The following is a 27328-nucleotide window of genomic DNA, read 5'->3' on the forward strand; positions in this document are numbered from 1 at the left end:
GTCAGACCCAAATAGAAGTCACCAGGAAGCTGATGTCATGTACAGAGAGAGGCGATGTGTGTGTGTGTGTGAGCTAGTGAATGGCCCTGCCTTACAGATGTGTTTTTATGTGTGGGTTTTCTCTGTATGTTTCCAATCATCTGCATGAAAACAGTGTGCAGGGGATGTTTTTATATATATATATGCAGAAACCTACTGGATTGCTTCAGATACCATGGTCTGATAAATCATTAGTATGTCAGGGTGAATACTTATTTTGTTGGCTTATTTGTATTCAGTTATTCTGCCCTCTGAAGCTTGTGTTCACCGTCTATTGTTTTATTTACATGAGAAGACAATATTTAAAGCGCAGCTTTCTTCTGTTACGCGCTGGCTAATCGGTGCACTTACACAGGCTTGAACTGCACACAGTGACCACATCAAGCACCAAGAACATGCACTCTGCAGAATGATGAAGAGGCCTCTGCCAACACGGCGGAACATCTAAGTTGCTCGTAAACATAATTTGTTGTATACCAGAGGATGCAAAACTATAGAGTGTTACCAGAATCAGTATTTAATCCAAAATCACGTATTTAAAGCCCAACGTGTGCAGCCTCTGGCGTACACTACAGAGATTAGAGCTATTTATTCTACGAGTCCTCGTAAACCTCGTCAGGCCCTGGTCTTTATGTGGTGGTCAAGTGAGCGCCTGGTGACTGACTCATCTGGTCCTGCACCACACCCAAGCCACCAAAAATCCACTGAAATCATTTTTAGGACTTGTTCTGATCAAGTCTTCCCATGTGTTCACCTGATGCTGTGTGATGAGCAGTGTGCACTTTGTTAGTGTGCTGCTCACCTGTTTAGGGGGGCGACGGTAACTTCCAGGCTGGACCAAAACACCATAATGTCTTGTATTTTCAGTAAACTATAGATGATAAAGCAGTCCCAGTCTGCTGCAAATACCATATTTGTAGCAACACTCCATAATCAGTGATTATGGAGTATCAGCAGAGTGTGCTACATGCTTTGCAGTTCCAACCCACAGAGAGCGGTGTGGCGGCATGTGTCGTCCTTTGTGATTTACTGTTGGCTGACTGTAAATGTCAGGTTTGTCCCTCAAATACTGATGCATCCGTGAGCATGAAAGCTGCCTGCCTATTCATTGTCGAGTCACTCTGAGTAAGATCTCGCAGCTTCAAATGTCGGGACGGCACAGAAGATAGATGTACCACATGACATGTCATCCTCCCAAATACTTGCCAATTTGATTTACACCAATGACTACTAAGGCTATGAATTATACACAAGTGGCTTTTGAGAGCGTATACTGATGATACACTTGTCTCAGACACTTGTTTAGCTAAATTGCCGTCTGTCGGTTGCGGCATGGTAACGTCTTGAAGTAGATTTCAGCATTTTGCAAAAATACTCCCTGCACTGCATGGGAGAGTGTGCAGAGCCGGGCAGAAAGGGTGTTATATACTTAGATACTTCAAATGATGCAGCGATTGACACGTATGAACCACACACGCTGCATATAATACATCGGGCAACCAATTTTATTGATGTCAAATGCAAATCCTGAGACATCTTCGCTATTCAGCCAGAAGCCATTGTGTTCTGGATCCAGGAGACATAATTACAGACTTTGGTGTACACGCCGGGCTTTTTTCTCAGAGCGCAGCCATGGCCCCAAGACACGACTCCCTGGATCTCTCCTCCACACACCAAGGGACCGCCGGAGTCGCCCTGAGGTCAGAACAAAGAGAGATTACCCTTCAGTGTGTGCGTGTGTGCGTGTGAGCGCGTGTGCGCGTGTGCACGTGTGTGCGTGTGTGTGTGTGTGTGTGTGTGTGTGTGTGTGTGTGTGTGTGTGTGTGTGTGTGTGTGTGTGTGTGTGTGTGTGTGTGTGTGTGTGTGTGTGTGTGTGTGTGTGTGTATACCTGACAAGAGTCCTTCCCTCCCTCCAGAAATCCAGCACAGATCATGTTTTCAGTGATTTGGAAAGGATATGCATTGAAGCAGGTGTCATCACTCAGGAGAGGCACCTCCAGGCATTGCAACTTATGTGGGTATCTCGCTGTGGGAAGAGAAAGAAATAATAATAATAAGGGGTCGATATCATTGAACAGTTGACCGAGCTCAGGTTGGCCGACAGGTTAAGAAAAAAACCTCACAGCCTTCATCACTGGGACGAAGACTTCCCCATCCAGAGACCTGGCACGCCGTGCCATCAGTGGCACATTGAGACGGGAGAGTTGCAGGACGCACGAAGCTGTTCAGTGTGGCAGGTTGACTCAGCTTGATCAGCATGATATCACTGTCCTGGCTCCGGGGGTTGTAGTTTGGGTGGCGAATAAACTTTGCAGACATAATGTGCTGTTCCGTTCCCTCGGGCTCCCAGATGTCGTGCTCGCCCAGACGAACTTCCACATTTGACCTGGAAGAGTCAGATGTGGGTGATATTTTGACGGGTGGTCAGTGCTTTTCTTCTTAACTTAAGTTTTTCCTTTTCATTCAGGACGACTGAAATTACAGATAATAAATAATCAGTGTTTGTGTGTGAAAAAAAAAAAATGTGTAACAGATCATAAAATGAGAATTTTTTTAAAGTAGGATATAGTTCTTTATGTTATTATTTAAATATTTCATGAAATAAAAATGCCAAAGCCTGTAAACTATATATATAAAAAAAAGTTCCCTAAATATAAATTTCCAGACAGATTATGTGTCTGGATATACTGTACAACTTATTTACATGCATATTGACTATAATGAAATATGGCAACAGCGTACTGTGTTTTTCTCATATTTTCTAGTTAAGTCGAGTCAAATCCTTTTTTTAATCACACACAACAATTATACACAGTCTAATGTTAAATGCATCAAGATGGAGTGCTGGTTCACTTGGATGTAACAGCTGCTTTGTTCATATTAAAGGGCAAAACTTAACCGTGTTTAGGATTTTACAAAAAGTACTTATGTCACTTTATGTTCCATTATTCCTTTTCTGCTGGGGTTTTTTATTAACCTATCAATACTACTTCACAACATAAAGTTACCGTAGTCGCTTTCCTAATGAAAGATTAATGGACAGTTTGTAAATTACCATTACCCTCTCACATGAAACCCCAAAGAACCTATAGCTTGAATCTTGAAACTCCAGTTTGAGTTCATCAGTGTCCTCTGTCAGAGTTTGGTCCTGTCAAAACAAGCTGGCGGTCACGTTCCTTACTTTGGCTTGCAGTGTGCAGCAGAGAGCACCCACTCAGCAGACAGGAGGACCCCGCCACAGAAGTTGTACCCAGTGAAGAGTGACACTTGATACGGCACGGAGTTCTTCCTGCACTCATAACCTCCAACTATCTTGTCATCTTCCTCCAGAGCAACTGATAGTCACGATAGATATTAAAAAAAAAAGATCAAATCAGAGAATTATATCAGCAGTGTTTATGGCAGTTATTAACCCCGATCGTCCATCATCATGATTTCTAAGTTCACTCTCATACCTGCAGCTCCGACCAGAGCCAAGAGAAGGAAAAGCTTCATGTCTGCCGTCTGTCCCACTGGTCAAATAATGAGCTCCGACTCCTTTGGTTTCAAGTATTTTAGTCCTCTTATCTCCTTTTTCTCAAGGTCTTCTACCGTCAGAGGTACACCTCAAACATTAAACATGTGTTACATTTCCACAGTGATACTGGACTTAATGTACAGACATAAAAACCTTTCTGTTTATTTGTGTGTGTTTGTGTGTGTGTTTTGAAGCTGTCCCTTTGTTCATTTTTACTTTCCAGCTGTCACTGTGACAATGTTGTTTCTCCCAACAGGCTGAGTGTAAAGTCACACACTGAACATGATGTGCGCTGCCTTCAAAACCAACCACAGTGTCGTTGTTGGATGTTGACTAAGACTTGGCATGTGGGAGTGATTCCTGCGGTTCCAGATGTTCATGTGCCATTTTTCAGCACATAGAGGGACCAATAAATTCATTTTAACGCACTATAAGGAGTGCTATTTCATATTATCTGGTCATGCATATGGGACAGGGTGTCAGCTTACCAGCCAACTAGGATATGAAGACAGATTAGTTCTATATGAGGGACGGGGTAGTGGAGGGACAACCAGAAGAGGTAAGATTAAAAACTGCTATAAACGTACTTCTTTAAGAAGTGGAGATGGAGTTTTAATCTTCATTTTGCGTTTGTTAGCTCGAATGAATTATTTGCTTTAGTGAAAAAAGAGGCCGTTAGTGTTCAACTGAATACTCAATCCAGCAAAACGAGACAGAAAACTTACTTTATTGTAAAACGGTAGGAAAAGCGTGTGTTGTGCTTTTTGCGGTCTGCATGATAGCACTGTTGTACTATATGGACGACTGTATTTTGGTTTGCAGATGAAGCAATTTTTGCTTGATTTTTTTTTTTAAAACGTGACTTTTTGTTGAAAATTCAATGACACTTCTGTTCTTGCAGTGTTCATTTTAGAGCAACATACAACAACAAAAAAAGAGATTATTCAAATTGATATAATTACAGGAGAGCCCTCCTCCTATTAATCTCATTCTCCTCGGCAGCTTTGGAAACCCGTGTTACGTCTGTACATCTGACTGACATATGTAGTATTTAAAGCAGCTCCTCTCACTGTTTGAACTTTTACTAAATCATTGCTGAGTCAGTCCTGTGAGAGGCGCAGCGCTCCGTTACTCATGTATGAGTATAGGTGTTCATCATCACCAGACAGGAAAACACTTAAACAGGAGGGTATATTTACTCAAACCTTATAATTACACACTTAAGTTTAAAATATAATGCATTCCCATCCAGCACAGGCAAGTTCTATCCATCTCATTACTGCGAGACACTGACACAGTGCCAGCCTCGACACTTTTACAAACTTCTTGTCTTCTCTCGCTGCAGGCAAGTGCATGCATCTGCTGAGAAATGTACCCTCGATGAAGATTTTGAAAAAAAAAAAGTAAAAAAAAAAAAAAAAAAAAAGTGAGCTCGTGTTTAGTTGCTTGCTGTAAATTTCACGAGACCTGCTGTTAAAGTTTCATGACGTTCTTAACGGGAGACACGAGGCTGCGTGGCTTCGCTGCAACCTTTGGTGGAAGTTATTAGAGAAATCGAAATATCCAGAGTGATTCACTAATTGTTCAAAGGTGAAAAGGTCTTTGATAGTTTCTCATATGACACCCAGGCTCTTGGTTTGGTTGCACGTCTGCACGGCGACACCCGGGGATGTGATCGTCTGCAACACTGAGGGAGAAATAAAGAAAAGGACATCCATGCTGCCTCAGCAGCCTTAAACTGCCTCTGACCTTCAATTATTTCCAGCACCACTACATTATTTCCACATTTGCTCCTTTCACCCTTGGTTACAATATACGAAAAGGATAAAAACGTCCATTTATTTCACCATCTGGTGCTTTCTGCTTTACCGGTTCCGGTTTTCCTGATCCCACTCCTCGAAAATACTGTGGTACAGACAGAGGGAGTACTGTGCTGGGGACCCGTGTGCTGCCAGCCTTGTTTTCTGTCAGACGGAGCCCAGGCTGATTATTCATATCCCTTAGGTCTGCTAAGGGGGACCAGGCGCTGCGGTTGAAAGTAGGGACGAATGTAAGGAAGTGGTTTAGGTTATTGAGGTTCAGCTTTTTTTTTTCCCTGAGTGTGGTGTATTTGTGGAAAAAAAAAAAAAAAAAAAAAAAAGGCATAACGGAGCCAAATGAGCCAACGCTGTTGGCACTGGTTTTGACTTGAAAAACAAAATTCCTGACCTCTCCACCCGCATGAGACAAGGGTTTGATTTCCAGTCAACACCGCAACAAGATCAACAAACCTTTGAGGTTTCAGGACGCAACAGATTCCCACTGTATGAGTCTTTCTGGCGGCGAAACTGGAGCGCTGAAATGTCGACACAACCTTCAGAATACCAGTCTACCCCCCCCCCCCCAACACCACGAAAGAAGCCGAGGAAATTTCTGTTTTTTGAGGATTCACGGTGTTTTTCACTCGGAGGCGACACAAATACCGGCTGTATTACAGTGACAGTGGGGGCTGCAGTTTGTCATTAGAGCTTTACTCTCACAGACACACACAAAGATACACCCTCCTACAACGTTTGTAGCTGTGCCTTTCACGTTGCTCCCAGCTGCCGCTTTGAATAATAAAACTTCTTAAAACTTCAGCTGCGTGTGTCACACTCTGCTAAAACTGCATTCTCTTTAAACCTCCACTGGTTGTTTTACACACCCAAATTGGTATTTGTGTGGCACACGCATAATTACACGTTTGGCTGGTAAATCAAGAACTCTGGCAGGCCTGAGGCTCTGTAGGCTTCCCTCAAACTATAGCCTTGAGATAGCTATTAATATCCCCTGCAGACTTTGGCGAAACGCTCTGCCTTTCAGCTCTGCGACAAGGCTGCACTGCAAAAATGTCCAAAACACACATTTTAGCAGAGAACTGAAAACTCCTGAATGGACCTCTCAGGAAAATCATGACCAAAGCAAACAAAGTAGCCATACTGTCTAGACATTAGCTAAAACGGGGTTGTAATTTGGTGCTGCAAGTGAAGCCGAACGCTACAGTTTTTGAGAGGAGATAAAGAATTTCAACTGAATCAGCATATTTTTGTGAAACAGCTTCCTGGAGTTGCAGGGGATTGTTTTTGCTCGGGGTGTAAAGTTTCTCTCAATGGGGAAGTTTTTCGGATTCTGCAAGAAAGTGTGGTGGAGGAGAAGGGGGCAAAGATAACACAGATTGGAGTCCTCCCACACACTCAAACCAGGGTGTTGCTCTGAACACATGCTGAGACCGAACGCACGTTAACGGACACATACAGAGACGTGCAAGGTCTCTCTCTCGCTCTCTCTCTCTCTCTCGGGCTCTCTCCTTCCCCCTCTCTTTCCTTTCTTCCTCCCCCTCACATCTGGACTTCTGGCAGGACCCAGTTCCTGCATGGTGTATGTATGTGCGTGCATTAGCAGGGGACCCAGTTTTTTGGGGTTGGGCCGTTTTCTAGCTGCTCCCGCTGTTATGAATCTGATCAGTTGACATTCTGGAGCCTTTTTTGTACTTTTTACCAGCTGAATAAGAAACGATCAAAACCTCTGCCACCACCGAGTTCATCTTATTAACGCCGACGTGCATTCTCTCCTTTTCCAGTGGTAAAAATGTACTGATGTGAAAAAGATATGTCAATCCTAAAAGATCCTGGGCACCTGCTTCACAACGTGGATTTATATTTCAGTTATAGTTTTGAGGACTAAACACCGCAATGAAAAGTAGAGAAGCAGTGTTCATGTTCAGAGTCATGTCTTGCAGCTTCTTCTATTCAAGCCATGTAATACAAATGTACAAGTGTGTGGGTGAGGGGTGCAGTAAACTCAAGTGTTGAGGGGAACAACGTGGGAGGAAAAATGAGGATGAAGTCAACAATTCCTCCCCACAGAAAGGTAGGGCATTACACCAGGGACAGGACACTGATTTTCATGCTCTCCAGCAAGCACACCCCCACACCCATCTTGCTCTTGTTACATTATAAGCTTCTTTTTTCTCTCCCTCTTCCTGTTCTTCTGGATACTTGATTAACTGGACATGCTGTGGAATTGGAAAAACCATGAAGTATGTTTGATGAGAGGTTGAATTAGCAACTCTTTTAACAACCAGCCCGCCTGTGAAAGTTGGGGGATTTTGAGGGCTTGATTAAGATGTGATATAACAGGAATGTGCAAGGCAAGTGTGTAAAAATCAAATTGCTTGCAATTACGGCTTTCAGTTGCTTCGGGGTAGTTGTATGAATTCCCCTTTGTTTCAGGCCCGCAATCAGGTTTACGGTTGTTTGTTCACTGCTGCCTTTTAGATTCCTATAAATACACTCACCCTTTGGTGTGTACTGCAAACGTGATCAAAAACATCTCAATGTGGTTCCATTGGCCCAATTTTGAAGTTTAGAGAAATAAAGTGTGTCACAGGGATGGACATGTTTCCAAAGTTTCTTTTCATGATTGAATATTAAAAGAGAAAATACAACTCCTGCCTGTAAGTCATGTTTGTCAAACTCATTTTAGTCCAGGGGCCAAAAGTAGCTGCCTGTGACCATGAGTGAGCCATACCAGCAAAACATTTGCATAATAACCTTCAAGTACAGTTACAACTCACGTTGGTTCCATTTGTTTCAGCCTTGTTGCAGAATAATAGAAATGTTCTCCAATTGCAGCAATTTGCAGCAATAAGATGCGGTACCTCGGTTCCCTGTCTACATCACTAATCTGTTGGCTTCAGTGTCGGTATTGTGTTATGTCTGCTACTCCGAAACCCATACAACAAACTAGAAGAAGTAAAAAAAAAGAAACAACAGTTAAAATTATGTGAAAATTCCAGTTATTGTCTTGTAACCTGTATTTTTCTTTTGCAATTTCATCCCACGAGCCGGAATGGATGTTCTGGTGGGCTGGTTTCACCCCCTGCCCTGTGTGTGTGTGTGTGTGTGTGTGTGTGTGTGTGTGTGTGTGTGTGTGTGTGTGTGTGTGTGTGTGTGTGTGTGTGTGTGTGTGTGTGTCATGCCTGCTTAAATAATTTGAAAATAAAGTGTAGAACTCGACGCATTTGATCCATGATTTCATCTGGTTTGGCAGTGGTATAAAACTGAAATAGATGCAACTGGCTGTGATAACTGGCAACTTGGTTCTTGGTTTGGATCAACAGAGGTTAGGGTTCTGTGGATTAGCTTAGCGTGGACATGTCTAACCCTAGAATTAATATTGGCCATGGGAAATAAAAAAGAAATGTGTGTTTAAACACATAGCTAAAGCAAGATGAAGAAATAGAAACACAACAAGTGAAAGGTTTATTTTTACTTAGTAATGGACATATTAGAGATATTAAAGTCAATCACACCTTTAATTGGATGAAAACGCCCCTTTCCCCCCAAAAAAAGTCAACACGATATCACAAGCCTGTGCCCTTCCACCCACCTTCAAGTTCTCACTTCCCACCCTTGAAAGACACCATGTCAATTCTTTACCTGCATGTCCAGATGTCGGGACGCATGGTCAACACAGAGCAATTACACTAAACCTCAAACAAACATGAGCTCAACCAACGTAGAGGAAAAACACATTACGCAGCAGGAGCATTGGTGGGGCGTATGACAAGTCACAGACCCACTCTTTCTCAGAGTCATCTCAGCAAACCCACAATTTGTGTATTTACTTGTTTGGTGACAGGTGTTTTCACTTTTGGAGTTCCCCAAATGACAATATCTCTATCATGTAGCAGACAAAGAAGACGTGTCTCCAGCAGGAATTTTATGCATCAGAACTTATATCTGCGTACTTTCTTGATAAGAGAATTCCTTTTTCCTGAGGAGGAAACTCGATGATTGCACAAGCACTTACTCACCATCCATGCATCGGTGCACACTATCTATCAATGACTGACGGTCAGTTTTCCCAAACCTCCCAGTACTTTTCTCCATGAGGAGTGAAGTAACGCCTCATAAAGTTGTGCATTTATTGAATAGCCTTGATATCTGACGGAAACTACTCAGACGTTTTGTCACACCAGTTGATCTGAAACTCCTATTAGTCACTCGGTTTTTACACACCAGCAAAACTTTTGCAAAGCTCCTCATTTAGTGGTGCCACACTCGTAGAGCTAGAGTATAAATTAGTAAGCTTCATGACATGGCCTGCATAAACTTCTAGGGAGGTGTAATATAATGCTACCGATCCATCAAGTAATACCAGGAAGAAGGGTGTGACTGTCTCCAAGTTTATTCAGCAGCATGGCACAACAACCACAATCCTCAACAAGTGTTTATTAAGAGCTAAAGAACAACGTGAGGTCCTGGAAGTGATGGTGTGGATCTCAAATCAGGTCTAACTGAAAGAGTATGAGGTCAGTCGGTTCATAGAGCCTCTGCTTACTTTAAATAATCTGGATTGAGTTGAAATGGTTCAGGATGGTTGGATGGATGGATGGATGTGTCCAGGTCTAGCTTTGGGTCCAGTTCAGCTCCTGATTAAGAAACATTTTTTTACATTACCTTTTTTTTTCCTTATAGATAATGTCAAAGGATTGAGTGTGCAACTTGTGCAACATCTCTACTTTTGTAGGGATTCGAGAGCGAGAGAGAGAGAGAGAGAGAGAGAGAGAGAGAGAGCGAGAGAGAGACTGCATTTAACTCCTCCATGCAGCATGTATCCTGGCGCGCGCGTCCCGCAGCGACGTGGTGTGTGACGTCAGTGATTTAAGGCGTCAGGAGGCTGAGCTCCGTAATTCTCCTCAGACTCCTCAGAGCGTCCGCGGAGCAGCTGCTGCTTCAGCCTGGATCCCTCAGAGAGGTAGGGCCTTTGTCCTTGCACAGATGACCCATGGAAGACTGACGAAGAGGCACTGCGCATGAGTTTGGTGCAGCTTTGGAAAACCTTTAATTGTAGGAACTGTGTTGCCTTGTTGCACACACAGTCAACTCAGCCTCAGTCTGCGCTGCAGGTCTGCACAGCGTGAGAAAACTTTGTTTCATGCAATAGGCTGGTTTTTAATTGTGGCTCCACTTTGATCTGAAACTTTCGCTCGTCGGGTCCTGTTCCCGTTTTATATTTGTTCTGAAGTGAATTCCACACAGGGAGCCAGTTGTGGTTTGCCATGTCGTGCAGGGCTTGCGGAGGAAATATACTTTTTAGGTATTTTTATTAATCTTCTCATGCACAGAAAGTTCAACAACTTTTTTTTTTTTTTTTTCCACTTTCATCAATGCTGACCGACATATTTCATTGTTCTTCACGAGGAAGCAATCTGAGTTAATTCAATTGAATTTAAATGGCGCCAATGACAGTCATCTCACGGCATTTTAACGGAGAAAAACTCCATTATTCCACATGAGCAAGCAGAGCCGACTGTGAAAAGGAAAAGGCTTTCTGCAGAAGCAGGCTCAGAGGTGGAGGCTTTCTGCTCTTCTGGCTGGGGTTATGAGATAGAACGATAGAAAAAGATAGGCGAGAGACAACAACAAAAACAAACAGATAAGAAGGAAAGTTCATGTCCTGTCATGTTCTGTACGACCGTTTGGATATTTACTCTTTCCTCTTGTAAAACTGTCATTTAAAGGCACACTTTATTGAGAAAATAAATTACGTTTGTGATCAATGTGAAATGATTACATCGCTAACATTTTGCTTTTCTTACAGGTACTAAAACAATGATGGATCTACTGACTGCTACCCCTTTCTACTACTTAAACACAACAGATGACACGGTGGGAAATGGCTCGTTGTATGACGATGACGAGGACTATGACTACAGGGACGAGCATCCCTACAAGGACGAGCATGCTGAGCTGAGACAGTCTCTCAACATCATGTCTCTGATCGTTTATTGCCTGGCCTTCGTGCTCGGTGTGCTCGGGAATGGAGTGGTTATCTGGGTGACCGGTTTCAAGATGAAGAAGACCGTGAACACAGTTTGGTTTCTCAACCTGGCAGTGGCCGACTTCCTCTTCACGGCGTTCCTGCCTCTAAGTGTGACCTACACGGCTATGGATTTCCACTGGCCGTTCGGCAAGTTCATGTGCAAACTGAACACCACGGTGAGCTTCCTGAACATGTTTGCCAGCGTCTACATCCTGGTGGTGATCAGTGTGGACAGATGTGTGTCTGTGGTGTGGCCTGTCTGGGCTCAGAACCACCGGAACGTACGCAAAGCGTCCGCTGTGAGCCTGGGTGTCTGGGTGCTGGCGTTGATCCTGAGCTCTCCGTACTTCATCTTCAGGGACACTGGACCGTCGTACCACGACGAAGACATCATCAACTGCTTCAACAACTTTGCTCTTTCTGACGACTACGAAACGCCGTCTGTGAACGAACTGCGACAGTTTCGTCACCAGGCGATGACCGTCACCCGCTTCCTCCTGGGATTTGTAGTCCCCTTCACCGTCATCGTCTCCTGTTACGCTGTCATTATCCACCGACTGAGAAGAAACCGAACCCTGGCGAGCCAATCCAGTCGCCCCTTCAAGATCATCGCTGCCATTATCATCACGTTTTTCCTGTGCTGGGCTCCCTTTCACATCATGGGACTAATTGAGCTGGTGAATCACATGGCAAACTACACCAGCGTGACCCTTGACCATGTCATCACCATTGGCGTCCCCATAGCCACAAGCTTGGCCTTTCTCAACAGCTGCTTGAATCCACTGCTGTATGTGTTCATGGGCCAAGATTTCAAGGATAAAGTCCGCAAGTCCATCCTGAATGTGCTGGAGAATGCCTTCCAGGAGGAAGTGTCTCGCTCCTACACCTACACAAACTCAATGGTGACCAGTCGGAGCAAAGACAAGTCAGTCTCTGATGCTGAGGTGTGAGAATGTTCATCTCATCAACAAAACATCTACTTAAAACTATACATAGTCAAATAACTGTATATAACTCATCACTTTTTTTTTCTTTTTTTTTTTACCTTGTCTTCAAAGTTCTTCAATAGGACTCTTTCAAACACTAAAATGTATGTCACCATTAGATTGACATCGTTTTGTGGACTTTTTGCTAACTATAGAGAGATCTAAAGCTTGCTTCCTCATCAGTACATTATGCCATGTTGGGGATTTGTAGTACAGAACAATTTATAGCTTGCAGTTGATTTATTTGTGAGCTGAAACATACTGAAATGGTAAGTTGTTGTTTTTTTATTAATGCTCAGTTATTTATGAGTTTTGAGGGTTTAGAATAAGAGAATAAAACATTAACACCAGATTTATTTTTGCACATCTAAACAAACATCTATACATACATCTAATTTGAGCATCCTGAGGTTCAAAGCTACTCGTACCTGTTGGCTACGGGGGACTTTTTGTTTTTGTTTTTGTTGTTGTTGTTTTTGCACTTTTGTGTTCAACCACAAAAGCAACATGTCACAATGATTTGGTTGAGTAAGTTGAAACTGATCAAACAATAGAAGAAATATTGTTGTACATAGAACATGAGGCCGACAACTTTTACAAAGCATCAAGCTTAAACCTGCAGTGTGCAATCTTTGTCTCCCCCTGCTGCCGACAAGAGTGATTACAACAACACGCTCAGGTACTTTGCATCACAGGCAACGCTTCTACTCCAACTCAAGTAGCTTTAAAACACTGCATATTGATCAGACTGCGAGATGCCTCCGTCAGGAGTCCAGTGGACATATTCACAAATGGATCATTTAATCTTTATTCACGTTTGCAGTGTGCAAAAGTGGAAATTCAGAACTTGGCCAGTTGAATCCTCTGTAATGCAAACTATCCGTTGCTGTACAATAATAAGAGAGAAGGCTGAAGACCCCTTATTTATGACTTATGTATACTTTGTGATACAGAGCTCGGACGGTAGTAGGGTTAATCACAATTCTGTAAACTTGAGGACATGAAGATGATCTTCACTGATATGTAAAGAGCTCACGCGACGGTATAAAACTCAAAAAATTGCATTCTGAATAATCTAGATTGAGAAATAATTTGACACAAATTAACTATTCAAAATTACAAATCCCCATTTTCACTCAACACAGCCATTCAACCTATCTGGATTGTGTAATACAAAATGCAACACATGACACACATTTGTGGCTATACATCAGTTAAATGCGACATTCAGTCTGACCACGTCTTGAATGAAGAAATCACCTTGTAACAGTTTCTTGGATATCGCTCACATGCATTCAGACCTGTTTCCCATATTAATATAAATTCATTGTTCTGTATGCTTTGGAAAGACGGTACTTTCATTTGTTCTCATCCGATTATGACAGTGTAGTGTACTGCATTTAATACATGTGATAGTGACTCATGAGACTGTTATGCTTTAGTGAGAGTGACATTGTATAATACGTTGACTTCAAACTCGATGTTTTCTCCAGTGAGCGATGAGATATTTGTTGCATGTTGTGGCATATGACAATTTTCTATGTAGTTTTTGATTGTGGATTTTGTCTCAATAATGTTTAGTCTAAGCTATTCAGGTTATTAATCATAAAGTAAAAAGCTAGTGTTTTTATTTCAAAAGGGGGAATCGATGAATTATTTGCTAACTCCCAAGTTTCATTAAGCTGTTAAAGCTCTTGATATGTAAACAATGTAAATATGTACCGATGTCTTTCTTTCACTCTCACCAGAGTGATCATCTCCTTTCACAGTCTATAAATGGTGAAACAACCTGTTGCAGTTGCTATTATTAAAATGTTTTTGGACATAAATATCTTTCTTTTGCAATCGTACGTCTCATCAATGTTTTCATTGGCACGCAAAACAATTGCATTTAATTGTATCTAGTCTCGGTTACAACACCACATTCATTACACATTTGCAAGCATGGGCAGCAGTAGAGAAACACAAATGTCTCCGTTGAAGACATAGATGTCTCAATATGTCACACATTAGTAAAGTAGCATCTGTCCTCTGCATTGAACCCAGCCTACAGGAGCAGTGGGCAGCCGCTGGGTCACGCCCGAGTAACATTTGGGGGTTAAGGGCCTTTCCCAAGGGCCCACAGCGGTTCTACTTTCACCACCACTATCTTTTAGGAATTCAAAACCAGCCATCTTTCTATTACACGCTTGCTTTGAACAGGAATAAACCTCCAACAGATCCAAAACCAGAGTTGGTAGCTTTGGCCTTGGACCAGCAGTGCGGGACAGTGAGAACGAAGAAAACATCACAGAGAACAAACAAACATCCAGCTAATGCACAGGCTGCAAGCGTCATGGAGGAAGAAGAGATAAATCACAGACCCAGTTCTACTGCAGGAAGGTGCAGAGAGAAGGGGAGGGCACAGACCACAGGGTTTTTGTTTAAGAGTCAGATATAGCCCACCTATTGATCTCATATGGAGCCAATCCAAGAGAATGATTCAGAATAAAAATGACCCCCCCCCCCCCCCCCCCCCCCCTCTATATGCTTTAACAGACTTGACCACTAGATGAAGCTGTTTCACGTCTGATTCCCTCTAAAGATGAAAAGAGCAACAGCATTATAAAAAATTTGACATATTGCCATTTTTATTTGAGTGGCTTATAAACTGAAAGCGCATCAGTCTGGTGAAGTCAACTTGTAATATGTTGAAAAGCACTTTTGCCGATTGGCAAAGTTCACCCTTAAAGCTTTGTGGGTTTTTTCCTGCACCACTCAGTCAGGAAATCTGGTGAGCTGAGACATTTTCTTGTGAAATGCACGCGTGATGTAGCTGCTGCAAGAACCAAACCTTCGCAGCCAATATGCGTCCTGCCACGTTACGTCGCCTGCAGTTCCTTTTGAGCTTGAAGTTGTTAAACCAATCGATGGGTGGTGGTTTTGCATATGTGTCCACTCCCGATTTTTACAGATAGCAGTGCGTGGGAAAAGGGAACTACAGCTTCTGAGCATCTGAGAACTTTTTTAACTCACTTTTGAAGGCAAACGGCTTTGGGAGCCACCCTGAACCGAGCAGTGAGAATTCCAATATTAGTCCATGTGATCTGTCAGTTTGGTCAGAAGCTCCAGCTGCGGATTCACCTGGAGTCAACTAAAGAGCGTTGAGAAGGTATGTTGTCACATTTGTCGTTTCGCACGTTGGTTTCTGTTAGAATTCTGACTTGAAATTTTATTCCTTTCATATTTGGGCTTGACAAATTACTAAAATACCAGGTTCGGGTGAGAATGCGAGGCCTCAACAAATCACTGCATCAAACATTCAACCACACAAGGCTGAAGGGAAGAAAAAAAAAGTGAAATTGCCAAAACACTAGTCGTGTTGCGCAGATACAAAAAAAAAAAAAAAAAAAATGTGTCCAGAAAACACATCATCATCATTTCCATTTTTTTCTTCCATTCTTGTAACTGGATCCAAAAGCAAACTGACATGTCGTCTATCAGTAGTACAGACTCTGTAGATACTTCTCGTTTAAATGCAACAAACTTGTGCTGAATTCATCTTCTTCTCTATCCTGATATTCTCTGTATGTGTGGCCTCCATGGCAGTAGTTTGGTCTGACGCTTCATGGAATCTGCTTGTCAATTAGACGTCTCATATGAAATCAGTGTCTTCTGTCACCAGTGTGAAGCATTTCTGTTGACTCATCTGTAAGAGGATTACTGATTCATTCCAGTGCACTATCAGTTTGTGTATCTGTTGGGCCAAGAAATACAAAGCAGAACCAGCAAGCAAGGTGAAGACCATTTTTATATCCGCTAATTTCTTTGTTCTTTATGTTGTCAGAGAAAAGCCAGACGAAAGGATGGAAATGACTGCCTCCCCTACTGATCACAACTCCACCGAACCTGGTGAAGATATGTTACTGCTTTTTGCCAAGTTATCTGAGCTGAGAAAGGCTCTGCACATTATGTCTCTTGTGGTTTACTCCGTGGCCATGGTCCTCGGCGTGCTTGGAAATGCAGCGGTTATCTGGGTGACCGGCTTCAAGATGAAGAAAACTGTCAACACCGTTTGGTTTCTCAACCTGGCAGTGGCCGACTTCCTCTTCACTGTTTTTTTACCCCTGACTATAACCTACACAGCCATGGAGTTCCACTGGCCTTTTGGCAGGCTCATGTGCAAACTGAACAGCACCATTGGCTCACTCAACATATTTGCCAGCGTCTACATCCTGGTGGTGATCAGTGTGGACAGATGTGTGTCTGTGGTGTGGCCCATCTGGGCACAGAACCACCGGAGCGTCCGCAAAGCGTCCGCTGTGAGTCTGGGCGTCTGGGTGCTGGCTTTGATTCTGAGCCTTCCCACCTTCGTGTTCCGGGGCACTGGACCGTCGTTTCAAAATGAAAACATCACCCACTGCTTCAACCATTTTGGTCTTCCTGATGATGATCAGGTGTTTGAGCTGAGACAGTTTCGTCATCAAGCGATGACCGTCACCCGCTTCGTTCTGGGATTTGTTATTCCGTTCACTGTCATCGTCTCCTGTTACTCTGTCATAATCCATCGACTGAGGAGGAACCGCACCCTGGCAAGCCAATCCAAGCGCACCTTTAAGATCATCGCTGTCATTATCATCACTTTCTTCCTGTGCTGGGCTCCCTTCCACATCATGGTTCTGATCGAGCTGACAAACTTCGGCGCTGCTGGTCCAAGTGTATCCTTGGTCTTTGTCATCACAGTTGGAGCCCCAATAGCCACAGCTCTGGCGTTTCTGAATAGTTGTCTCAATCCGCTGCTCTATGTCTTTGTGGGCCAAGATTTCAAGGATAGGGTCCGGAAGTCTATCCTGACTGTGCTGGAGACTGTTTTCCAAGAAGAGGAGACAAACTCTCAAAGTTACATTAAATCTGATGAAAGCAGTCACAGCAGGAATAAGTCACCTGCTGACACTGAGCTGTAAGGTTTGATTGGAGGGGAAGTTTCATTGTATCCTTTGCTTACAACACGGGTCAGGTATTGATAACTCTTATCAAAAACCTGAGATGTCTTGTGTGAAATGCTTTGCTTTATGGGAAATGTTTTAAATAAGACTAAATAGATGCAGCGAGTCCATGTTGTTTTGGCTCTTACTGGTGGCAAGAAGAAAAAAAAAGCTCAGTAATTTCAACATCACAGTTACTTGAGTTTGTGGTTTATATGGGAGGTGACAGTGACATGATTGTGTCAAATAAGAGGAAGTTTCTGTGCACTCCAAAAACCTGCTGAAAACACAAACTCTGCGAAGATGATCTAAAGTCATAGAGTGGTGCATTTTTGAGCATTGTTTTCTGAAAAATATGTACATTTGGACAGGTCATAAAAGCTTTTGCAAGTGTCCTGCCATTTTCTGGCAGTGTTGTTATCAGGCAAATAAATGTTTTCCTTTTTAAAGTTGGAGTCATTTGTATATTTGCTTTATCATCCATCCTCACTACATGCAATCTATACACAGAAAGACCTGCATAACACATGAAAGCATGACCCCACTACGCCATGTTTTTTTTTTGGGGGGGGGGGGGGGGGGGGGGGGGGGTGTTAGGGGGATTACATGAAAAACTCTGGGCACAAAATCCACACAAGTCATGATATACTTGAAGAAGGGTAGTTGCGGTCATTAAGTAACGTAACACATTTTTCACATTTCATTTCCTTTTTTTTCAATTATATGATGCAAAGTGCAACAAACAATGTGAACACCCAACAACACATGAGATAAGATTTCACCCTGACATACAAAAGCAGTGCCAAAAAAAAATATGCCCAAAAAAATTCAATAAAAGGAAAACAAAATCCAAAAGAAACACACGTTTTAAATAAAAGAAGAAAGAAATCGAATTGATGGAAAAACAAATGCAACGTAAAGACACATCTATAAGGTATAAGGGAGATACGTAAACACAGTTTAAGACCTTCTATTGTCGTAATTCAGTTAATTTTGATGTTTAAGTGAATTTCTTATTGTTTGAGATGTTTTTATGGCTTTCTTGTTTGATCTAATCACAGAGTCAAAGAGACATTTTAGCTCTAAATATCTCAATGTTCAGTCTGGATTGAATACATTTTATTACATGGACGTGGCACTATGTGGTAAAACCAATAGATTCAATTATATCAATAATATACATCTGAACCTCTGTCTGCATGATGTTCAGCAGAAAACTGTGAAACAACTATCAATGCGAGGCTGATCCTTTGTGTTCCAAATACCTTGGGGTCATGCTGGACTCTAACTTCACGTTTAAATTTTTTTATTTTTTTTTAAAAAGTCACAAATACAATTAAATTTAACTGACAAAACTTCAAACAAATCTGACCTTATATCACAACAGAGGCAGCAAAATCCTACCTCCACTGTATGGTATTCTGCCACATGGAATACTGCGTCACCGTGTGGCCATTTGCTGGCATCACTGCGCTTAAGCCAGTTTAACAGCTGTATAAAAAAGCTATCAAGATATGGGATCGAAAACCTCAGTATTTTCATATATGTGCTTTAAAAGAAAAATTTTATTTTGAAAATTTTGAAAAAATAAAAAAATTAAAAAATTTCCTTATGTACAGAGTGTTGATCGGCCCTTCCCCACCACCTCTTAATGAATTCATTTAGAAAATGAACAGTGGGACGAGTACTCGATCCACAGTGAGGTGGGACTACCAAGAGCAGTTTCAGATGTCCATGTTTCATCTCAGGTCTTAGCGTTGTGTTGTGTCCACTACTCATAAAAACTGCTTTTAAAAAGTTGATGGCTTCTGTGGAATTTTCATTTTACAACGTCTCCCATGCGGGCTGGTTTTAGTCCACGGGCCTTATGTTTGACACGCCCCTATGGTTGATGATCTTTCCCGCCCTCTTGCTCCACTCTCCAGTAGGTGGCGGTAGTGCACTTTTGACGCTCGGTGACGTTTACTGCCGTTAAACTCGAATAAGAGGCCGGTGAGGCCTGGGGCAGCCTGCGGACGTTGATCCGAGCTGGATTCTCCGCAACAAAAACATCGCACTCCTAAATGTAGCATATTTTCTCGGTGAGTCTTGTTTATGTTGCCTATTTGAACTGGCTGTTGAATTGTCTGGTCCTCCGTGTGCGCTCAGTTTGCACCGTTTCATTGCTGTTGCTGTGTAGCATTAGCCGTTAACCGCCTCACGACGACAGGACGTGGTCTGCAGGCAGTTCGTCATATTGTGGACTCTCCAGAGCTTATTCTTGTCCCCATAGCCTTTAAATGATGTGATCTAGCCGCCTAACTGCATCCTATCACCACACAACTGCCCCCATCTCTTTTTAGCTTGGTTCGCTTGTTGTATTTGGCCACAAACCGCGGTGGATGAAGACTGATCATCCTCCACGCTGGATGAGGCTGAAGGAGGAATCAGACATGAACCCTCGCTGTGTCCACTGTACTATTAATGATGGTAAGTGCACTGTCACTCAAATGTGTTTAGAGATTTGTGTGGAAATATACTTGTCTTGTTCGGTAAGATTCACATATTATACAAAGACCTTGATGTAAGCCTTAACGTTATGGTCACATGCTCTATATTGTATTAGCCCCCCTGATACAGCAAACCGATCCTCTGTGTTTAACACTGTAGCAGTGTCTGCAGCAGTCTGAGATACAGTAGCTCATCTATTAAATCTGATCCTATGGGCCAGCATTTGCTCCTCAAAATGCATTAAGTTTTCTGCGTTTTATTTCCTTGGAACACTTTTGTTATTCCTGAGCGTCATTGTTTGACATGCCGGTCAAGCTTGATGAGTCCCTTTCTCTTGTTAATGTGCTTAGAACACAGTATTACTTAGAACAACATATTTGATAATATAGCTGCTTAATATATTCTGTCAATATAAGAGATAATCAAATCTAAACACTCTTAACTGGTCGCTGTTTTTAATGTAATGGCTGATTGGTGAATTTATAAAGTGTTTTGCACAAAACAATGCTGCTTTGCCCCATCTTTCAGTGTCCGGGCTCATTACAATTTTGACAAATGGAAATTAAGGTTATGGTAGTTCTCGGGAAAACAAGGTTTAAGACTACTTATCAAACTGAAGAAATGTCTTTCATCATAATAACAATTCAAACAAAGATATAATGAAACTTTACAATTTTCTGTAATTTTATTGCGATTAATCGCATTGTGTCAACTTAAGTCTGAAGCTCGTAATCAATATTTACGGAAAATATTGGAATTAACGTAGACTCAACACATGAGTAGTATATTCAAATACTTGCATTTAGCTTTGGGTGCACATCGTTTCTCTCCAAATTAAACAGAAATATCCACAAACAGAGATAATAAAATAAAACCCAGACTTGTATGTTAAAGTACAGGTCCAACACTAGATAATTAGAATATTTATAGAACAAAGTTGTAAACTTATAACATGAACAAAGTTGCAATGATATACTGTGAAATCCACTAATATAAAATGAAACGGCACACACACAACAGGAGGAAATAGTGAGAACACACAAAATGTATGTAGACACAGAGCGCGTGCACAGACACACACACCAAAGAGTGAGAAACGGCACATGCGTGCACATGCGTGCACATACACACACAGCAGACAGAGATGGAGTAGAAATTAATTATTTACCCGCAAGTTTCCAGTATTTCCTCCAGCTGTAGCAGTTTGACGAGCTACTGGTCAGCCAACATGGCAACCTGCTGTTTAGCTGCGCAGAATTACTTCTGTGGTCATTACGTTACTGGTGTGCAAATTACTTTCAATTTCTCCCAACGGGCCGTCAGGCAACTTTTTAAAAGTCAAACTTTCTGTCTAATAATCTGTCCCCCATCATTAAGAGGTATTGCTGCTCTGCAGCCGGGTGGCTCAGTGTGGCTGCACCAGCTGCTCACGTGACAAAAGGTTAGAGAAAAGAAAAGAAACCCGGAAGTAAACAAAACTGCATACATTTTTTCACAAGTTAAATGTTTTAAATTAATCGCCACAATTAAGGCGTTAATTTTGACAGCACTAATATATATATATATATATATATTTGCAGAGGTTTCGATAGGACTCTTTCAGGACATTTTGGGTTTATTCTGCGGCGGATGCATTTCACAAATTTTGAGGTAAATTCATCTGTATGCTGCCCTCTGATATTATTTCTTCCAACTCCAATTGTACTCAACAATTTAGAGGACAAAAATAAGCAGCGCCGATATTATTTACATTGGTGTCACGTTGTCTATTTCATGGACTGAACCTGAAGTGCTGGAGATTCACTGATGCAGGGTTTCTTGGACCGAGTCTTTGGACATTGGAACGTTAATGTTGCTGAACTGAATTAGTCTGACTAACCTTTGTTATAAACATGAGTCATGCATAAAGGTTATCTGGTTGCTGTCCCGTTTTAACAACTGATTGTGGAGAGTAGAACAGCAGTGAGTGCTGCAGAGTTTAAGGCCCCTTTTACACGACAATGAATACAAGTGTATCCGCAAAACATTCTTCACTTTTGGGGGGGGGGGGGGGTCCCTTTACATGACACCGGTGTGCAGATCCACTGTATCCGCAAAGTTTTTATCCCAGCTTCCAAGGTGGAAAGACTCTTTCACAGCCGCGATACTCCTCTGCAGAGACTGCCGGAGGCTATGATGCGGTCTTACTGCGCATGCGCACCCCGGCCATAGTAAACAGTTCTTCTGCGCATGTGCGAGTAGACGCCAATAACAAGCATGGCTGCCCCCGGTGTGGTATTCGTTGATCACTCTTCTCAGTTTAACGGCGCTCCTTCATCAAACTGTCCATGTCGTACACCATCTTCTGTATCAGCAGAGATGCATTTTATACATGATTTATGTACTGAGTAGACCGATGCGACAAAGATGCCCAGTTGAACGGCGCTACTGGACTCAACCCGGCAGGACAAGCAAGTGGTGGGATAACTTTCTGCATGGTTGATCACAAAGAATATAGGGGGGCAATATATATAGTGAGGTAAACCTTGAGTGTCATTTGGGCATCTCAAATTCGGTCCTGCGTGTAAATCAGTGGACGCCATGACGAACTGAAGGTGAGCAGTTGCGACGAATATTTTAACCTACTCTGTCCCACATAGAATTTTATGCCTCAATTATTTAAACTACTACTGTCAGACATTCTTACTCCAAAATATTTGTTTAATTTTCACTGGAGTTGAATGTAGACACATTGCTTCATTGGAGTGATTTTGTGCCTTTGTGCATTCGTAATAATGAGTAAGACACTAATTGGTTAAAATATTTCTGGTGTCAACTAGCAAAGAAGCAGATATTAAATTGAACTGATTAATCAGTCTGTAGCTGAGACAACCCAAGTGCATCAAAGTAAATTTCTTAAGCTACGTCTATCTGTTGAGTTGGGCCACACTTTTCTGGACACTCCACTCGGGGCACTTTTTTCTTTTCTTTTAAATCAATCGTCGAGCCATCCCAACTTTTAAATCCATCCGCTTTCTGATTCAACCTTCTTTTAAAACATCAACATGATATATCTTACCGACCAATGGGCGCCATGGGCTTGAGATATCAAGCAGTGTTATTGTTTGTCCAACAGATATTACTCTATAACTTTCAGTCTGAGGAAAATTGTAAGCTAAAATTACTGTGATTCAACAAGAGAGCGAAAAAGGCAAACAGGATTTTGTAGAACATTGGATTGACCGAAGAGAAACTGAGCACCTCATAGTAGAGTGTTTTTAGAGCTGGTGTTCTTACTGATTGGCCAATCACCTTGAACTAAAATGAGATATTTGTCTGCATAATATTTATAGGGTCTTATGTGACAGAGATTTCCTTTTGGACGGTTTGAGGTAATCTTGGTCTTTTCATGCAATAGACCAATCCAAAGATCACTTTGTCTTCCCTCTCTCGTTTCTTTTGTTGGAGAAAAGGAGAGGGCCAGTTGGTAGACCCTCTTCTGCCGTTGGCACACCGCTGTCTCCTTCCCCGCATCTGTTTCCTTTTACTTTGCCTCGACGTCCAGTCCTGCTTTATGGTTCCTCAGAAGACGTAGGTCATGAGCATTGTATTTCAGCCTCATGTCTGTTGTGCAAACTGCTAGTAAAAATGCAAAAAAAAGGGTGATTGTGCGGTCTGCGTTGTGGGGTCATTCCAGTTTCGCTGTTGAATACAAGAACAAGAGAGTGAAAATGGTTAACAGAATTATCACTGAATTAACGCGCTTGAAACGTGTTGCTTGAAACGTGTGCTATACGAGCGTGCAGCTCCAGCAGAAGCACCTTGATGTCTCACTTTCTGACGGTCACGAAACTGTGGTGCAAAACCCGAGGCTCAAACCGAACCGTGGGCTCCCTGTAACGTTGCACCCCTGCTATGCATGCTCACAGACGATTGTAAGACGCCGTTGTCCTATCGCATGACTTTAAATGGGCTTCCCAACATTTATCATGGGCCAACTCCATTATCTCTGTTGTGGTTGGTTTGATCCTGCAATGCATTATGGAACAATAAATGGAAACAGTTCCATGGTGTAACAACTGTCTACTGAAAAATGTAATGGACTTATGTCTTTAGCGTCTAAACATTTATTTATCCAATTGTCAAACAGTCCTGAGGAGATTTGTGTACTTTTGTACATTGTGGAGTTTATTCGGCATAATGGCAGGGTAGTTTCAACTCCCTTTCCACTGTGGGATTGTTTTGTGGTTAATAAGCCCACCAGCTCTAAATCAAACCTCAAACCCCCAAGATGTAATGATTTTTGTCTTGAGAACTGTTTCTGTTCCCTACTGTGAAATGATTCTCCATGGGTCTATATGCATTTATGTTGGACTTCAGATTAATTTTGTCTTTATCGTGGGAAACGGTGTTTACTCAGCTTGTCTTTTTGTGGTTCTCTGAAAACCTACTGTCCACAACTGCTATATAACAAGTTTCCCTTTGCCATATCTGTGTTAAAAAGGTTGCAGTTATGTTCCATAATATATTGGCAACCACAGTGAGACCAGATCAACCTGTGGTGGTGGTCAATGTATCGTAGAAGTTGATCCGTTTGATATGAAGTATTTAGTAGTCTGATGACAGTGCAACATAATGGCTATGAAGAATTTGAGTTGATGGGCCCAAATCTTTCTCTTTTTCAGATCCTCAAGGTGTCGCATACAACCTGGAAAGAGTAAGGACATCTTTTGAATGAAGACTTTCATTACCACATGGAAGCCCCATTTTTTTCCCCCAGTGGTTGAAATAAAGCCATCTCTATGTTAAAGTGATGCCATCAGCAAATGGACAAAATCATTTCATAATGGAGAAGAAATCAACAAATTCAGGTGGAGATTCAAGTACTTTCATTTGTACCGAGTGTGGTGATGGATTTAGTCATTACTCCAATTTGTTGGGCCACATGGCTGTTCATGGGCCTTTGGAGTCGTTCGCCTTTGATGGCTCATCAAATGGATTTGAGGTCCCTCGAGAATATGTGCTACAAGAAAATGGCACGTTAACTGTTGTGGATGGCTTGCAGTCGCATTCCCCTGTGAAACCACTATCTCCTGGGATATTGCCATCTCATCTGTCATCTCCCATCACGCCACTCTCACCAACTCATAGACCACAAGCTTTACCTTACAGAGATGTGTTCAAGTCAAGGCCATCAGACCTAAACTTGGACAAGTCTCGCCAGGGGCACTACCGTTGTGAAATATGTAACAGATCCTTTAATAGTCTGCAGAGTTTACATCGTCACCAGCAATATCGAAACACAGAGCGGGGTTACAAGTGTACCCTGTGCTGCAAGATCTTTGAAGATAGGCAGGACCTAAAGAAGCACCTGCAAAACCATGTCAGGGAACGATTTCACAGCTGTAATTTCTGTGGTAAGCGATTCCTCAAAGTGGACGCACTAAATGCTCATCAAAAAGAAAATCACCCAGCCCAAAAGGCCAGCACTTTGTCTAAGCAAGAGAAAAAGCCTGAGAAAACATATACTTGTAAGAAGTGCAAATTGAATTTTTTCTGGATGTCAGACTTCCAAACGCATTCACTGTACCATTGTAAAGGCAAAGAGCCTGATGGATTGTTTGCATCCGAGATTGAAGTTGAAGTGACTTCTAAGAACCTAGAAGATTCACAAAGGCAACTTTTTCAAATCAATGGCACATCCATTGATGTTAAAAGCAACGGGGCTAAAGGAAGCATTGGGGATGAAAGTTGTGAGATAGACAGTGAATATTCTTCTACACCGTACAGATGTGGTTTATGTGGGGATCGGTTCCACAACTTAACCACTCTGAAGGAGCATCATCTCACTCATCAAACTCAGGAAGAGATAGATCAATTAAATGAAGAATCCCAAAAGCCTTTTAAGCGAAGAATTCCACCTAAAGCCAAACGTAGGAGAAGTAGCAGCAATCCCAATGGGAAGCTGCATCCTTGCAAGCACTGTCACCGTGTTTTTAACCATTCCAGTAGTTTATCTCGACACATGAGATACCATAAAGGCACAATGCACACATGTGTTTTTTGTGGTAGGCAGTTTCCCCAGCGTTGTGATTTGAGGAGACATGTAGTCATGTACCACAAAACTGAGCTGGATAAGAAACCTAGTTTGAAACTGCTATACACAAGTACACAAAACTTGCCGCTCCCCAGATCGCTTGAGATCAATCAAAACACAAGTCTTGCTGAAGAGAATGCCAAAAGCTCCTCTGACAGTGAACAACAAATGGTATCACCAGAGCAGAGTCCAAAAGAGAAACTATCAGGGAGAGCTGGTCGAGGAAACTACAAATGTCAGGAGTGTGGCAAGAAATTTGGGCTTCTATGTGTGTACCAACGGCATTTACGCTATCATAAAAAGGAACCCAGTAAGAATCCCCAAGGCTCCACTAAGTTGAAGAACTTCTCATCCTATGAGCTTGATCTTCAGAATAGCCCAAACGCTGGACAAGCAGATGATATGGAAAAAACATCTCACAGCCCCAGCATCAGCATGGATTCTGTCCTCAAAGAGGGCAACACGGAGGACATTGAGGATGACTATATGGACCTTCCTCAAAAAGATAACGCAAATTCTACAGAGGTTTTGTATGAATGTACGGAGTGTACTGAAACGTTCTCTTGCTTGGAAACATTTCTTCACCACCAGACTTCTCATGGCTCAGAAAACCATGGATAACTATTCCATCTAACCCATTCCTCACACTTGGTGTGAACAGTTTTCAATTGTTACAAAGCAAGCAATTCACATGTTTACAATGTTAAGTGGTATAAAGTTTGGGCAATGCTCCTTTAGCGATTGTGCTTCATTACATATTTAGCAGGTCTGAAAAATTTTACTTTCTGGTGATGTCAAAAGAATTATGAACAGATGTAAATCATGAGTGAAGAGCTTACCAAATGTTTTTTTTTTTTAATGAAACTCCATTGCTTGGTAGGCAAAGCTATAGTGATAAATTGAATTCATTGTGATATATTGCATGTTCAGACATTGTATGACCCACACAAGTTGTGATGACCTTACAAGCCCTATCAGCTTATTACAGAATACTGCGAAATGTTTTCTTTCTTTTGGTTGATCCAATTCTGTTTATGTAAATCATATTGCTGTATTTGTAAACTTGCTTGATGCAGTAAAACACATTTTTAATTTGTCATGTGCACATATATATATAAAAATATACAAGTTTGTTTGTTTTTTTCAAAAAGTATTGCCTTCTCTGTAGATTTTAAATTTTGTAATAAATATTGTACAGACTTAATTTGAAGTCAGTTTTGCTTTTACTTTTTTGTAGGTATTTAATAGGAACAATGTGTTAATTTTGCTTTGGTTTGTGAAAATCAGCTGATGCAACTATTGTGACAGTGGTCCATTTATGAAATTATTGCACGCCATATCACATTACGAGGTGCAAACAGTGGATCTCACTCCTTTTTCAAATACATTTTAAGGGTGATGCCTTTGG

General features: G+C 41.9%; 4 protein-coding genes across 8 annotated transcripts; 3 read left to right on the top strand and 1 right to left on the bottom strand.

Annotated features, from left to right (window-relative positions):
• Positions 1-1584: 1584 nt before the first annotated feature.
• LOC308114235 (trypsin-3-like) lies at positions 1585-3534 on the bottom strand (the record flags this gene model as incomplete). Its single annotated transcript, XM_080470943.1, has 5 exons — positions 1585-1734; positions 1929-2065; positions 2163-2425; positions 3221-3374; positions 3495-3534. 5 exons carry the CDS (start codon positions 3532-3534, stop codon positions 1585-1587), a joined length of 744 nt encoding a protein of 247 aa, XP_080327069.1.
• Positions 3535-10285: 6751 nt separating this feature from the next.
• On the top strand, positions 10286-14237 carry fpr1 (formyl peptide receptor 1). 4 transcript variants are annotated; one of them, XM_080470937.1, is made up of 2 exons: positions 10286-10336; positions 11183-14237. In XM_080470937.1, the coding sequence occupies exon 2, from the start codon at positions 11194-11196 to the stop codon at positions 12352-12354; it is 1161 nt and encodes a 386-aa protein (XP_080327063.1). In that variant the 5' UTR covers positions 10286-10336; positions 11183-11193; the 3' UTR covers positions 12355-14237. The 4 variants fall into 4 exon arrangements, with proteins under 4 accessions (XP_080327063.1, XP_080327064.1, XP_080327065.1 ...); XM_080470938.1 differs by having other exon boundaries at positions 10312-10678; XM_080470939.1 differs by having other exon boundaries at positions 10312-10498; positions 11183-14233.
• Positions 14238-15264: 1027 nt separating this feature from the next.
• Positions 15265-17800, top strand: LOC308114233 (chemerin-like receptor 1). Its single transcript, XM_080470941.1, has 2 exons — positions 15265-15541; positions 16217-17800. Exon 2 carries the CDS (start codon positions 16236-16238, stop codon positions 17331-17333), a length of 1098 nt encoding a protein of 365 aa, XP_080327067.1. The 5' UTR covers positions 15265-15541; positions 16217-16235; the 3' UTR covers positions 17334-17800.
• Positions 17801-19290: 1490 nt separating this feature from the next.
• LOC308114230 (uncharacterized protein) lies at positions 19291-27128 on the top strand. 2 transcript variants are annotated; one of them, XR_013935601.1, is made up of 3 exons: positions 19291-19435; positions 19697-19823; positions 24509-27128. XR_013935601.1 is itself a non-coding variant. In XM_080470935.1 (2 exons), the coding sequence occupies exon 2, from the start codon at positions 24637-24639 to the stop codon at positions 26539-26541; it is 1905 nt and encodes a 634-aa protein (XP_080327061.1). In that variant the 5' UTR covers positions 19696-19823; positions 24509-24636; the 3' UTR covers positions 26542-27122. The 2 variants fall into 2 exon arrangements, 1 of the variants encoding a protein (XP_080327061.1); XM_080470935.1 differs by lacking the exon at positions 19291-19435 and having other exon boundaries at positions 19696-19823; positions 24509-27122.
• Positions 27129-27328: the final 200 nt, after the last annotated feature.

The sequence above is a fragment of the Lipophrys pholis genome (assembly GCF_963383615.2).
Source record: "Lipophrys pholis genome assembly, chromosome: 9".
NCBI classification, from domain to species: Eukaryota; Metazoa; Chordata; class Actinopteri; order Blenniiformes; family Blenniidae; genus Lipophrys; species Lipophrys pholis.